This window comes from Panicum virgatum, chromosome 7N, assembly GCF_016808335.1.
Source record: "Panicum virgatum strain AP13 chromosome 7N, P.virgatum_v5, whole genome shotgun sequence".
NCBI lineage: Eukaryota > Viridiplantae > Streptophyta > Magnoliopsida > Poales > Poaceae > Panicum > Panicum virgatum.
In genome coordinates, this window is record NC_053151.1 from 44320520 (window position 1) to 44333713 (window position 13194).

Below are 13194 nucleotides of genomic sequence, written 5' to 3' on the forward strand. Positions count from 1 at the left end.
ATTGCATTCACCTATTTAACATTGCTTAAAAAAAAGATTTTTTGTGATCCGTAGGGTGATCTCAAGACAATGACGAGGCCTCCTTCGACGACTTTACACGGTTGTTTACTACGCCTGCCCAGGACAATGATCCCAGCTTGCATACACCTCTGGCTCAGTTACGCCATCCTGCCAGAGACGTGAGGCCACCGGACCGTCATAGCTACCCTACAGATCACGTACACGCACAATGTAAGAGAGGTCGGCACGGTAGGGGTGGTTAGTTGTTGCCACTTGTTTTTCTATTGTTATTATGGACATGTCGTCTTGGTTTTCATATTTTGTACTCAAACTTCGTTTATGCTACCTTGCAATGCAAGCACACTTTTGCAGTACCAATGAACTATTAGACCATTATATGTTATATGAATAGTATTACGACAAACCGAGAATTTTTTCTGAATTTTTGGTGAAGCAAACAAGGGCTGGCGGCCTCTGGGAGGCGGTCGCCCCGCTGCCAGGCGGCCGGGGCCGGCCGCTCCGCTGTCGGGCGGCCGGCCGCTCCGCTGTCGGGCGGCCTGGGGCCTCAGCGAAAATTCTCAGCGAAAATTTTTGCAGAAAAAACAGCCGCGGTATATTTCTATAAATTTTGAAAACGAAAATGTATTTTTGTAAAAAACGAAAATAAAAAATAAAAAAATAAAAAAATCGCCAGGTTTGTGGCCTGTCCCTCACGAATTACAGTTTGCACCGTATTGAACCCAGGGACGTCGTTCATCCCACATTCCACACAACTTTAAGTTTCACTACGATGATGAAAATAGAGCGATCAGAACGCGCAAAGAATGCTGTAATCATCGATCATATATTGTATATATATGGAGTCTTGTCTTAGCAAAGGGGACCAAATGGAGGAATGGAACGCAACAACATCAGGAAACAACCAACAGCTTGAAACATCCCAACTCCAATCTCGCAAGTACAAACAATTTAAGCCTGCAATGAATCAATGCCATTCCTCCGGTCCGCGCTAAAAGATGCTCCCATAATCCTTTCTTGCATGAGATGACGGCAGTCCGCTTGCTGTAAATGAGTGCCCTCCTGTTCCTCCTGCAGATTCAATGTCACTGTTAATGTTCTTGAAGGAAATAATTCCCTACTCGCTTAAGAGAACGAAGTGGATACATTACCCCAGGGCACTCCATCACCCATGCCATAAGTACTAGACCACACATGCTGCCCACTGTGATGGCTCCCAGTCGGCCGCATAGGACCAGAAGTAGCCTGGTTGTATCGGTGCTGAATAATTGGCTGTCCAGGACGAGGCCGAAGATTTTGCTGAAGATAACTTGGAGGATTGTAACCACCATAGTTGGTGGGAACACTAGAATGAGAACTCCCTCCTTGATAAGAGGCATGAAATAATTGATCTCCTCTGTAAACAAAAATGGTTGCACAAATTGGCAGTCTAACAAAGAAAAGCAAATAGGGAGGCAAGCTCATAATTTTCTGACTGGTGAGGAAAACAAGGCGTACGCAATAGTTAGGTAGCAATACCTTTGGTTTGTTGGTACACGGTTAGATGTCGCAAAGACTTGGCCTTGGAAATTTGCTGATCTGACAGATCCACCCGCTTGACGAGTTGCATCTCCAAGGTGGAGACTGCTACTTAAATCAGCTGACAATGAATTATCTTCTTGCAATAGTGACTCATCACTACGAATGGAACAGTGGATATATTAATATTATGTTTTGCAAATTTAAAAGAATCAACTTGAGTATGCTTTTCCGCACCTATAATTAGGGTCCCAATCAGCAGGATCAAGTGCTGATGGAGCTGATGTATTTGGTGAGAAGTCAAATGAGTGTGAAGGAGCCTGGGAATGAAGAGCCTGCGAATGCCCATGACTAGACGAGGCCTCCAAGGGAAAACCACTTCTTGAACCTATTTGTGGTCTCCAACTAGAATGACCAGAACTAGGTCCTGCATTCTGAGAGTGGCCTGGATGTCCTCGAACATAACCATCAGAATGACTAAAACTGACACCATCTCCATAACGCCCTTGTCCATGCTGAGATACATAATCATGTGGCGGCATTGGCACGTTCCTCATGTTATATGGGCCTGCCACCGCACCTTTTCCCAATGGAGAACCATGAATGCCTCCACTTGCAGGAGAACCAGAACCATGCTTCCCAGCAGAATTAACTGGGATTTGCATCTGATAGTTTGGTGGCGTAAACTGCGATGGACTGGCTCCCAGAGACATTGGCCCTAGACTGCCAGGGCTTAATCTAATACCTCTATCATGTGGGAGACGGGGTCTTAGTCTAATATCTGGACTAGTGCCAATTTGAGTAAATCCAGAAGAACCTAAGGGTGAGTAATACATATTGCTCGTATTAACATCACCAATGCTTCCATAGCTGTTAGCAAAACTAGCATTACCAGTATAGCTACCATGGCTACCGAAGCTTCCATAACTACTCCCATAAGAAAAGGGCATCTTTGGAGGATAGGCACTATTCAGAGGTACGCATCTGTTCACACTTCCAACCTAGAAAAGTTTCAAATATAGGGCATACTGGTTTAGGAGAGACTCCACATAATAATTGTTTCTAAAGCTCAACTCAGAAGCAGGAAAAGGGAGAATAGCTGTCACCTGCGGGGAAAGACCTGAATGTAGCCAGTGGCCGCCTCCAGGATTGTGATCAATTGCTGCAGCACGAGCAACAGGCTAAAATACAAATGCAAGACACAAAATATTAGGGACAGGAACTGGAGATGATGTATGGATGAACATGCTTGAAAAGAAAATAGTTTTTCAGATAATATTTTTTAGACAGTGTAATGGGCCTGCCATGCAGGCCAAATAATCATGTGCATAATTATAGATAAACCGCTGACATATTTTATTTGTTTCTTAATAGTACACGAATGTGATTAATAGGAACTTCAAATCAAGGGTGACTGATCAACCTTGATGGGAGAAACCACAATTTCTTCATCAGAAATTTCAAGAAACAGTGCCTATACTTCATATTATTTATAATGGGCCTGCCATGCAGGCCAAATAATCATGTGCATAATTATAGATAAAATGCTGACATATTTTATTTGTTTCTTAATAGTACACGAATGTGATTAATAGGAACTTCAAATCAAGGGTGACTGATCGACCTTGATGGGAGAAACCACAATTCTTCATCAGAAAGTATTTTCAAGAAACAGTGCCTATAGTCCCTATTATTAATTTATTACCAGGTTTCCAAGACAGAACTTTTTGAAAAAAAAATAAACATGAAAATAGGGCCATACTCACAATTCTTGCAGTCTCAGGTACAGGCTCATATGGACTGGTGAACGGTTCGCCTGTTATGAAAGGATGAAATAGAGCCTGAAATAAGTTACAGTAACAATCAAGTTAATTCCAGATGACATAAAAAAGTTATTCCGGATATGAATTACTTCATAAAGAAAAACTTGTGATTGTGTAGAAAGTGTAATGCGTGCAAAATCAATATAAATTTATAACACCGCTTGGTCAATAGGATAAATAGTCTTGACAAGCCCTAACATGAGAATGTACATAGTATGATGGAAATGAAATTGTGCCAGTAGCAGTAGCCATACCTGCACCGGTGACCATCGCTTATTTGGATCAAATTCAAGAAGCCCCTTCAAGAAATCAACTAATGCCAAACGATCTGTTTCTTCTGTCTCTGAATCAAAATGCAAGACCTGAGAACATGATATCAAACTTGCAAGCTTTACTGTAAGAACTCTCATTTGTATATTCAGGAGACCAGCTCAAAAATGTCAAGCATGAATTCAAGCATTTTTTTCTAACTATAAACTATACTATCTACAAATGAAAGACATGAAAGCAAAAACAATGCTTTTAACACTGGGAGGAGGTATAAAACTTAAGAAGACACCAACACCATGTTCACTAAATAATAGAAGAAACAGGAATACAGAAAAGATCTAAAATTACAGTGACCTGACTGAACTAACAAAGAGTAAACATGCTATGCCAAAGCAGCAAGGCGCCAAATTACATTTAGAGACTGAAAAGAAATAAACAAACCTGTCAGTTCTGAATTGTTCCAAGGGTAGTTATATATGAGTCTGTCAAGCTTTAGGCGTGGGAAGTACCACTTCCCTACCTTTGGCCTCTTGGATTCTCTCTGTATTTGTACAGACAGTAAGGCAGACCAAATATAAAATAAAAAGATCCAGGGCTACTTGGGTGAAATCAAGAGAAACTTACCGTTTCAATCTCTTCTTCACTTAAAAATCTGTATGCACTAGGAATACCATCAGGTGCCTCACTGCCAGGAAAAATACTTCCAACATGTTTAAAAAATCTTCCAGTATCTTTAGCTTCCCTTAGCAGGTCATCTGGTGGTTGCCCCCTATAAATATGCCGGCAGGTGAGTTAAATTCTTAGCGGAATAATGGAGTTAAATAATGACATTTGCCTACATGAGACTCAATAAAACTTTAGCATGAAGCCATTTTGCGCACAAAATGCAGAGTTAGGAGAGAAAATTAGGTAAAGAAACTTGCCCAAGAATCGTCATCATTCGCTGAAGCACATCATATTCTGACGCTCCAGGAAATAATGGCAAACCTATAAATAGTTCAGCAACTATGCAACCGAAAGACCACATGTCAATCGCAGTTGTATATCTGTTAAGTGTTAAGGTTCAGCCAAACTACTTGAAAGTGAACCTAAGAACATGCCTTAAAGGAAGAAGCATTTCATGGAAAAATATATATTAATAATTAACAAAAACCATCAAGAAAAAGCTTAAAGTGAATGAAATGAAACAACTTCCCTTGCTATATAGGATACGGATAGCCAAGGAGAACCTCCGGAGACCTGTAATAGCGGCTCTAAAAAATGGAAGAAAAGAACCAATGTCTTATTTTTTCAATCAACCAACTTTACTTAAATAAGAAATTAAGAAATGAGGTCTCCGAAGTTCCAAAAATTTCACCTGGATGTATGAGTAAACCGTTTTACCCTCCAGGCATGCTGATCCGAAATCAATAACTTTCACTGCTGCAGCTGTTGCGACACTGTAGATTCATCTCAGACTGTCAAGCTAAACATTATTTAAAATAGTGGGCCAAAACTTAATGATGGAAAATCCAATGCTACCTCACCTGGGAGCCAAGAGGATATTTTCTGGTTTCAGATCACAATGAATTATGCCAGCATCTCGCATCACAACCATGGCATCCAATATCTAAAAACAAACACAATTTGGTAACAAAGAATACTAGATTGGAATTCATACAATACACCAACAGATATATCACCTGCTTTGAGAAGGCCCGCACATATTTCACTTTCAGACCTCTTAACTGGTTTCTTTTCAGTAGTTCATACCTGAAATGGGAGTTTATAGTAAGTTTGAGCAAAAATTAGTTAATGGGCAGAGCAATTGGGCAAAAACTTTTTTGGAAATCAGCTTACAGGTTTTGCCCAAGCATTTCAAAGGCTATACACAGGTGATTTTGAAATGAGAGATAATCAAGCATACGGACAATGTTATGCTTATCGTCAGGATCAAATTTCTGGTTTAACTGCAAATACATCCACAATTGTAATGGTGAGTCGCCACAATACTGAGTGAAATTAAGTTTCAATGGGCTATCATACCGTTCTTAATAGTGAAACTTCCATGATAGCTTGATGGTAAAATGCAGGCTGGTTTTTTATCACCTTCACAGCAACATAGTCATTAGTTTCTGTGTCCCAGCATTTGACAACTTGACCAAATGTTCCCTGGCCAAGCATATCCTTGACTATAAACCTGAGTGCCAAAATAACAAGGTACATCTCAATACAATTAAATAAGCAAATATGGCACATTGAATACCAAGCTGTAGAAGAGTAACCTTCGGTTTGACATCTTATTAACCAATTCTAGGTTGACATACAATATGAGGTCCCAATTTGCATTGTCAAGTCCATCATTATGGGCTGGGATGGAGGGACTGGTGAGAAAGCGTTTGGGGTTGTTCTCATCTGAGTACTTAAAATTAGGATCACACTGTTGATACGTCTGAATGATGCCTGCTGTTAATCTTGCAACAAACTGCATGTATAAAGAGTCGGTATCATACAGAAAGAGGCAACAAGAGGGCAGAACATCATTGTACACATAATAATAAGGAAGAAAACTCATCAAACATTGTTTCGTGGAGTATGATATTGCATTGGTCTCCCTCAAATGCTCATCAAATTAGGATAGAGCAGAACAACCCAAAACATTCCTGAGCTAAACAGCAGCAAGGTAATATGCTAAAGCAACTAGAGGCAGGTACTATGTGTCAAAGCGATACACTAGTTTGAGCTACCTAAGCATTGAACTTCTTTTGCTCTCAACAGCACCAACAAACCAGAAAACACTACCGTCTTACATGAAATGCTCAGTCTAAAGTATAAACCAGCTGTCTCCTTTAGTAGACGAGGAAAAGGAATGCTATGCAAAAGGCACCCAGGCAAGCAACAAACAGACCAGCAACAATTTCGAAGCACCAACAGGCAGAGGACCAAAGCCTACAGTCAACAGCTGGCCACCAGCAGCACGAGGAAGAAGGAATTCAGCTACTATATTTTTGAAAAGAGAATTCAGCTACTATAGCAGTCTACTTCCTCGCAATTCCCATGAATTCAATAGCCGAAGCAACAGAGCAAGGGGGGAGGAGATCAAGCCATACCGGTTTCCGCCTGACGCCGTGAAGGCTGCTGACGCGGGAAGCAGCCCCATTGCCAGAGGCCGACGGGGCCGCCTCCGGCGGCCGCCCAGAAGCGGTGGCCGCCGCAAAACGGCGGAACGCCGTGGCCTCGCCGGGCACCCACGGCGGCGCCGCGTCCTCCTGCCTGCCTCCACTCTCCTCCATAACCGACCAGCTACTCCGCAGCTCTCACTGACGCTCGGGGAGATCTCCGGCCTGCCGCGCAGTGCCCCGCCCACCCCCACCTCCGCCTCCGCCTCCAATCGCCACGATCACAGCTTCCGCGGGAGCAGCCGAGCAGCCGCCGGAGGAATCCAGCTCCATCCTATGCTGCTGCTGCGGCGGCGGCGGCCATCCCAATGCTCCCCGATCCAACTCCTCCCCTCTTCTCCGGTGGGTGGGTCAATCGGAATTGGGGACGGCCAAGCCGGCGGGGCGGATAACGACTACAGGTTGGACTGGGACTGGACGCCGGATTCGGGATCCCTCTTGGCTCTTGCAGGATTAGGGATTGGGGATTGGGGCCGACCGGAAGGGAGGAACGCGGCGCTGGGGAGGGGGGGCGAGCGAATCAACCACAATCGCAGAGGCCAATCCAATCCCCTCTCCTCGATTTCTTCGGTTTCTTCCTTGCTCGCCTCTCTCTCCGCCCGTATTTTCTCCCCCTCTTTCCTTGCGGGAAAGATATACTTCCGGGCTTAATTAGCTGCGGATCGGATTGTTAAATGATTAATGAGCTGATAAGCGCCTAAAATACCTGGGAAACGCTTTATTTTATTCCTGCTGACCGCGCCGTTCTCTCGCCTCGCCTGTAGCTGTAGGGTGCACTACCCCTGTGCCGTGCCGAGGTGTCCCTCCCTCTCCGCGGGTGGGCCCGGGAGAATCCGCGATCGAGGGGAGGAGAGGTGGGGACCGAGCCCGTGGGCGATCCAACGGCGAGGGGGCCGCGCGAGCTTGGAAACGGCGGGGACTGGTGGGCCCGGCGCGTCACGGCGTCAGGGACGTGGAGCTCACGTGACGGGAGGCGTGGGTGGCGCCCGAGGGCCACGTAGAGCTGCGTGGAGCCCACGTGGCATTGACGTGCGCGGTTGGGGATGCCACCGCGAGCGCCGGCCTGCGCTGTTGCGGGGAACGAAAAGGTGTCCAGGTGCGGTGCACCGGCAAAACGTGTCTTGGGGAAGCTCTCCTCCCGGCGGAGTCTATCCATCCATTCGTCTGATATTTCAGCACATGCCAATGATGAGTGACGCAACGCGACACGCTAAAAACAGAGAGAGCAACTGAGCAAGTGAAGTGACCAACTGGTTCTTGGTGTAAACGTGAAGAGAGCAACTGGTTCCTGGTGTGCTCGACCAAACCGTGAAGTGCATTCATGCGAGCAGAGCAGAGCAGAGTTGCGAGAGGGCTGCTGCGGCCGGCAGATGACACGTGTGCATGTGCACACTGCACTGCACAACGTGCCACAAACAACAATTCGAGGAGCTATTTTTTTTGGCGAAGAACTCGAGGACTAATTCGGCGGTCGAACAATTCGTCGATTTTCCGCGCTTCATAGAATCACGTGCGTATGGGCTTGACACACAAAATTGAGATTGAGTGACATTCCATGGTGACATTCTCAATGACATTGAGTCACTGACGTGTGGAATGTAGATCCCACATGTCAGTGACTCAATATCACCGAGAATGTTACCGTAGGATGTCACCAAATCTGCGTCCTAACACACACTGCACAGTGTAGCCATACTATGATTTCTCATGTATGTTTGCCCTAAAACAAACAGTGGCATTAGTAGTATTTATCAGTTGTCACAGCAAAAGTATATATATTATCAGGAGAAAGTATACCTGTTTTTTTTAAAGTGATTATTCATTGATTCACTTTGCTTGGCAGGGTATTGCCCCGGAAATGATCCTCAAGCTCTGGCATCCATTGCCTTCAGTCGTCAAAGGGTACCAAAATGAACCAAACCCAAACATCATGAATTTACGACTCCATGGAGTACTTGGTATGGGAATATAAAATTTCGTTTGTAATCTCTTTCACATGAAAAAAGGCTCAATTCCTTTGTGTTTTTTTTCTACCGGATATATACCGTTTTTGTTTCGTAATATTGGCCTTCAATTTCTTCTCATCGCCCTATAAGTGAATAGCAGTCAAATTGTTCCAATTGCTATAGGATGATTTCGGCTTATCTGCTTTTGGTTTATTTCAGCTTATTATTTCTTACAGAACACTATTGGATTAGCTAAAATCAGACTGCTTTTTGCCCATTGAAATTATCCATAGATGAGTTGTTATTTGGTGAACTATTATTATGCGGTTATGCCTTTTATTTCTTGCAACTTAGACTACCATCTCTGGACTTTTTAACCGTTTAGCTTAGGGCATGTTTGGATAAACTAAAGTTAAGTGCTAAAATTTAGCACCTATTAAAAATCATACCTTTGCTAAACTTTTAAGTCTTAGCTAAAATTTAGAACATCTATTAGCACTTCTGCATGAATTATTACTAAAGTTTAGTACTTTTAACAATTAGCACTTGAATTCAAATGGGCACGTGAAATTTTCCATTTAAGTGTCGCCCAGAAACAGAAATTCCCCTCACAGGCACGATTTTCTAGCGACTGTTAAAGCAGGCCGGAGGGAGTATGATGCATGAGATCCGGTCCACCAGCCGCGCCCAAGGCCCAACTGGGCTGGCCCCGGCGGCACGGCCTCCCAGAGCCCACTCCTCCATTGCAGTGGGCCCAACTCACGCCGTGTTTAGTTCGGGAGGGTGTAAATGCAAAAAAATTTTGCGTTCCGAATCTTTCCAATTTAAAGCACTAAATGAAGTCTATTTATAAAAATTTTTGTACAGATGAGTTATAAATCGCGAGACGAATCTAATGATGCTAATTAATCCATGATTAATCAATAATTAGTTGATGGTTATTGTAGCATTACTGTTGTAAATCATGAATTAGGTAGACTCATTAGATTCGTCTCGCGATTTACAACCTATCCATGTAAAAAGTTTTATAAATAGACTTCATTTAGTACTTTAAATTAGAAAGATTTCTTTTCACTTTAATGCGTTTATGACTTTTTTGCGTTTACGGGTGAAACTAAACACACACCCTCAGCAGCGCCGCCAACCCCTCGCCTTCGCCGACGCCGCCGTCTCCCAGCAGGCCAGCAGCATCGCAACGCGGCGGCGCTCCCCCGTGCGGCACGCCGCCGCCGCCGTGGCACGAGAAGCACAGACGCTGGCACCGGCTTTGTTTTTCCCGTGCAGGCGCGACGCAAAAAGCTCCCCCGCGTGCCTTTTGTCTGAAAAGCCTCCGTATGCGGCATCCCCTCCTCGCCACATCTCTCAGCGAAGCATCTCCTCCTAGAGCTAGAGCACCCCATAGCCCTAGCGCAAGCCTCGGGCTCCAGATCCCCGCTGTGCCCATGTCGGCCAGGAGACAGGCGTGGCAGTTCGCGGCCGCGCTGGTCTTCTTCCACGGCTCCGAGTACGTCCTCGCCGCCGCTTTCCACGGCCGTCGGAACGTCACCGCCACCTGTGAGTGCGCCATAACTCCATCTCTCTTGCGATTCGAGCGTGATTTGGACTGTGCTCGTGAAATTTACTAGAATTGAAAGTGGATTGAGTGAATCCTAAAATGCAACTCAGTTTCGTTACTAGATTGAGCCTAGCGATCCACTGCGTTGAAGCAAATTCTCCGTGAGTAAAGATGCTCAGATTGAACTGTACTCGTGAAATTTACAAGAATTTTGAAGTACACAATGAGCGATTCCTAAATTGCAACTCAGTTTTGTAACTAGATTCAAGCTATCCACTGAGTAGTTGAAGCAAATCCCTGTGCCAGTATGCAACTCATACTTTTGTTGTATGTATTCTATAAACTGCTTTTGCTGTCCAGTCTATACAACTTTAGAAATTATCTGTTTAAGTTGACAAATAAAAAAGCCCCCAAGTTTTATACCCAAATGAATTCAGAAAATAAGGAACGGTTCGCAGCGGGCCAGTACTTTTGAGTTAAAGCACCCAAAATGGAAAGTATGATCTAAATGCATCAATTGCATAGGTTTTGACAAATGAAACCTGAGTTATCTAATGAATTATCATTAATCTTAGATGTGTTTTATTGTATGAATTGAATAGTTAATGTTAACTAGGCTTCTGCAGCTTGCATTCGTCCAGCTCATGTAGTAGTATGAGATCACACCCTGGTTTCCTGCCAAAACAGGGAGTATGAAGATGATGCTTTTTCTTTAAACTGTCCATTCTTTAAATTCTTGTTCCTTTGGCGATGATGAATATAGGAAGAGTTCTCAAAGGTCTTTTGTGGACAAAGTGATTTTCTAAAACCTTAGGATGAACTGATATATTTAAATTATTCAAATAACACAGCCAAATCCTCTCATGCCTATGTTGATACTGGTAATTGTTAGTTTTTGTCCTTAATTCTTACAATTTAGATAGGACTTGGCGTTGTCCTAACTTTATTTTTGGCAGTGTTGTTAGTAATAAAGTTGCTTCTCACGCAGCACTTCTTATTAGCAAGCAATATGTATTGGCAATGAGTTTTGCGATGCTGGAACACCTGACAGAAATACTGATCTTCCCAGAAGTAAAAGAGTACTGGTTTATCAGTAATATTGGCCTTCTAATGGTGCTTATCAGTGAAATTATCCGTAAACTTGCTGTTGTGACAGCTGGGCGAGCCTTCACTCATGTTATCAGAATTTATCATGAAGATCAGCATCAGTTGATTACCCATGGGGTATATAGGTAAAAGATTTGTACTTTTTGCAGGAGTTCCAACTTCCAACCCTATTGAGTTGCTACTCTACATTTGCATTACCACTATTCAACAGTTGAACAGTTTCAATTGCTAAATATTCTGCTTAATTATACAGGTTTATGCGCCATCCTGGATATTCTGGTTTTCTTATATGGGCAGTAGGAACCCAGGTTATGCTGTGTAATCCAGTATCAACAGTTGCATTCACATATGTCTTGTGGCGATTCTTTTCAAAACGGATACCGTATCCTGCTGAAAGAACATCTTATTTTCCCTCTTTGATGTCATTCTAGGCTTTCTGTCTCTATTGTTGACCTTTCCAAAGCATACCTCTTTAAGTATTTCATCACGCGCTGAATATGAACATCTTCGTGAAAACAGTAGAAGTATTTTTCCTTTTCTTGTGATTCCTTCACCCCAAGCAGGTATGAAGAATTTTTCTTGAGGCAGTTCTTTGGCTCTGAATATGAAGAATACGCACAGAGAGTGCACTCTGGATTACCATTTATTAAGTGAAATTATCACACCTGCAAAGTATGTCTGCCAATCCTCCATGTTTAAGTTTTCATTTGATACCATGCTATTCATATTTACGATTTAAATAACTGCTGTATCAAGTTTTCTTTAAGTATCAAACCTTGAGGTAGGGCGTATAACAATGGTGGATTCATGCTTTTTTTTATAGCAAGAAAGAAAAGTTGAACAATAAAAAAAATCTCATAGCTCACTTTTTTTAAAAAAAACAACACGAGCAAATTTTTGTCATTTGAACATTTGTTTCCTTACCCCGAATCATAGCTGTGTTTGTGCACCATAACTTTTCAAAACTATTTTTTATAATTAAAGTGTTTTTGGCTCTGTTTTAGAAAGCATATGTGGTTCGTGACCAAACCTCCTAGACCTGTGGACCGACATTTCACACTTTCAGTATCTTGCACTTGGCCTCCTTAGCAGAACTGGCTCATAATTTTTACTGCATTTATGGTTATTACTTTGTGAAGAAAAATAAATTTTTTTAGGATCTAAAGTTAGATTTTAGATCTAATAATTTTGAAATGAGTGTAATGTGAATCGTGATCAGCACTTTAGTAAACATGTATTACGGCCTGTGTGTGGTGATCACTAGCAAAATAGAATTTTCTTGTTCTTCTTTGAATGGATGCAAATCTGGAAGCGTGATATTGATATGTATGCTTGATTTTTGTTATAGGTATGCTTGCCTCTTGCTGTTGTCACCATTGATGTGTCAAAGTAAAGCACCCAACAATATGAAGAAAAGGGATAACAAAGAAAGGAGCCATCAGATGGACCGCATACAATACAAGACACATCAGAAATCTATAGTAGTCAGTAGTCAAACAGATGAGTCATTCATCAGCTCATAGATCCTGTGCAGATGTGACCTGTAGCTCAAGCTTTTTTCACCTTCATTGTGATGTTCACCCACAGCTATAACTTGTGGAAACGTTCCCTTAATTGGATTTGTGCTGAATAGTGCAAGATAATGTTTACAATTTGTTGAGGTTCCCAGTGGTCTTAACACAACCTGTCTTGTGCGTGAAGCATATATACTTCGAATCTGCTGCTTACTTTTGGACGAACATGCATGTTGAAGAAACTTCCGTAGAACATAAGAATGTTGCAGTGTTTTCCCTATGGTA

General features: G+C 42.8%; 2 protein-coding genes across 2 annotated transcripts; one reads left to right on the top strand and one right to left on the bottom strand.

Annotated features, from left to right (window-relative positions):
- Positions 1-818: 818 nt before the first annotated feature.
- Positions 819-7519, bottom strand: LOC120680461 (dual specificity protein kinase YAK1 homolog). Its single transcript, XM_039961956.1, has 18 exons — positions 6719-7519; positions 5894-6093; positions 5655-5808; positions 5469-5578; positions 5312-5381; positions 5156-5238; positions 4987-5068; positions 4842-4882; positions 4553-4675; positions 4254-4398; positions 4071-4170; positions 3614-3702; positions 3303-3377; positions 2643-2717; positions 1774-2537; positions 1537-1695; positions 1170-1414; positions 819-1089 (listed from the first exon to the last, which is right to left on the bottom strand). Exons 1-18 carry the CDS (start codon positions 6899-6901, stop codon positions 1010-1012), a joined length of 2778 nt encoding a protein of 925 aa, XP_039817890.1. The 5' UTR covers positions 6902-7519; the 3' UTR covers positions 819-1009.
- A 2355-nt stretch (positions 7520-9874) lies between these two features.
- Positions 9875-13078, top strand: LOC120682740 (probable protein-S-isoprenylcysteine O-methyltransferase). The gene is made up of 5 exons (XM_039964741.1): positions 9875-10287; positions 11277-11520; positions 11649-11777; positions 11959-12067; positions 12744-13078. The coding sequence occupies exons 1-4, from the start codon at positions 10068-10070 to the stop codon at positions 12047-12049; spliced, it is 684 nt and encodes a 227-aa protein (XP_039820675.1). The 5' UTR covers positions 9875-10067; the 3' UTR covers positions 12050-12067; positions 12744-13078.
- Positions 13079-13194: the final 116 nt, after the last annotated feature.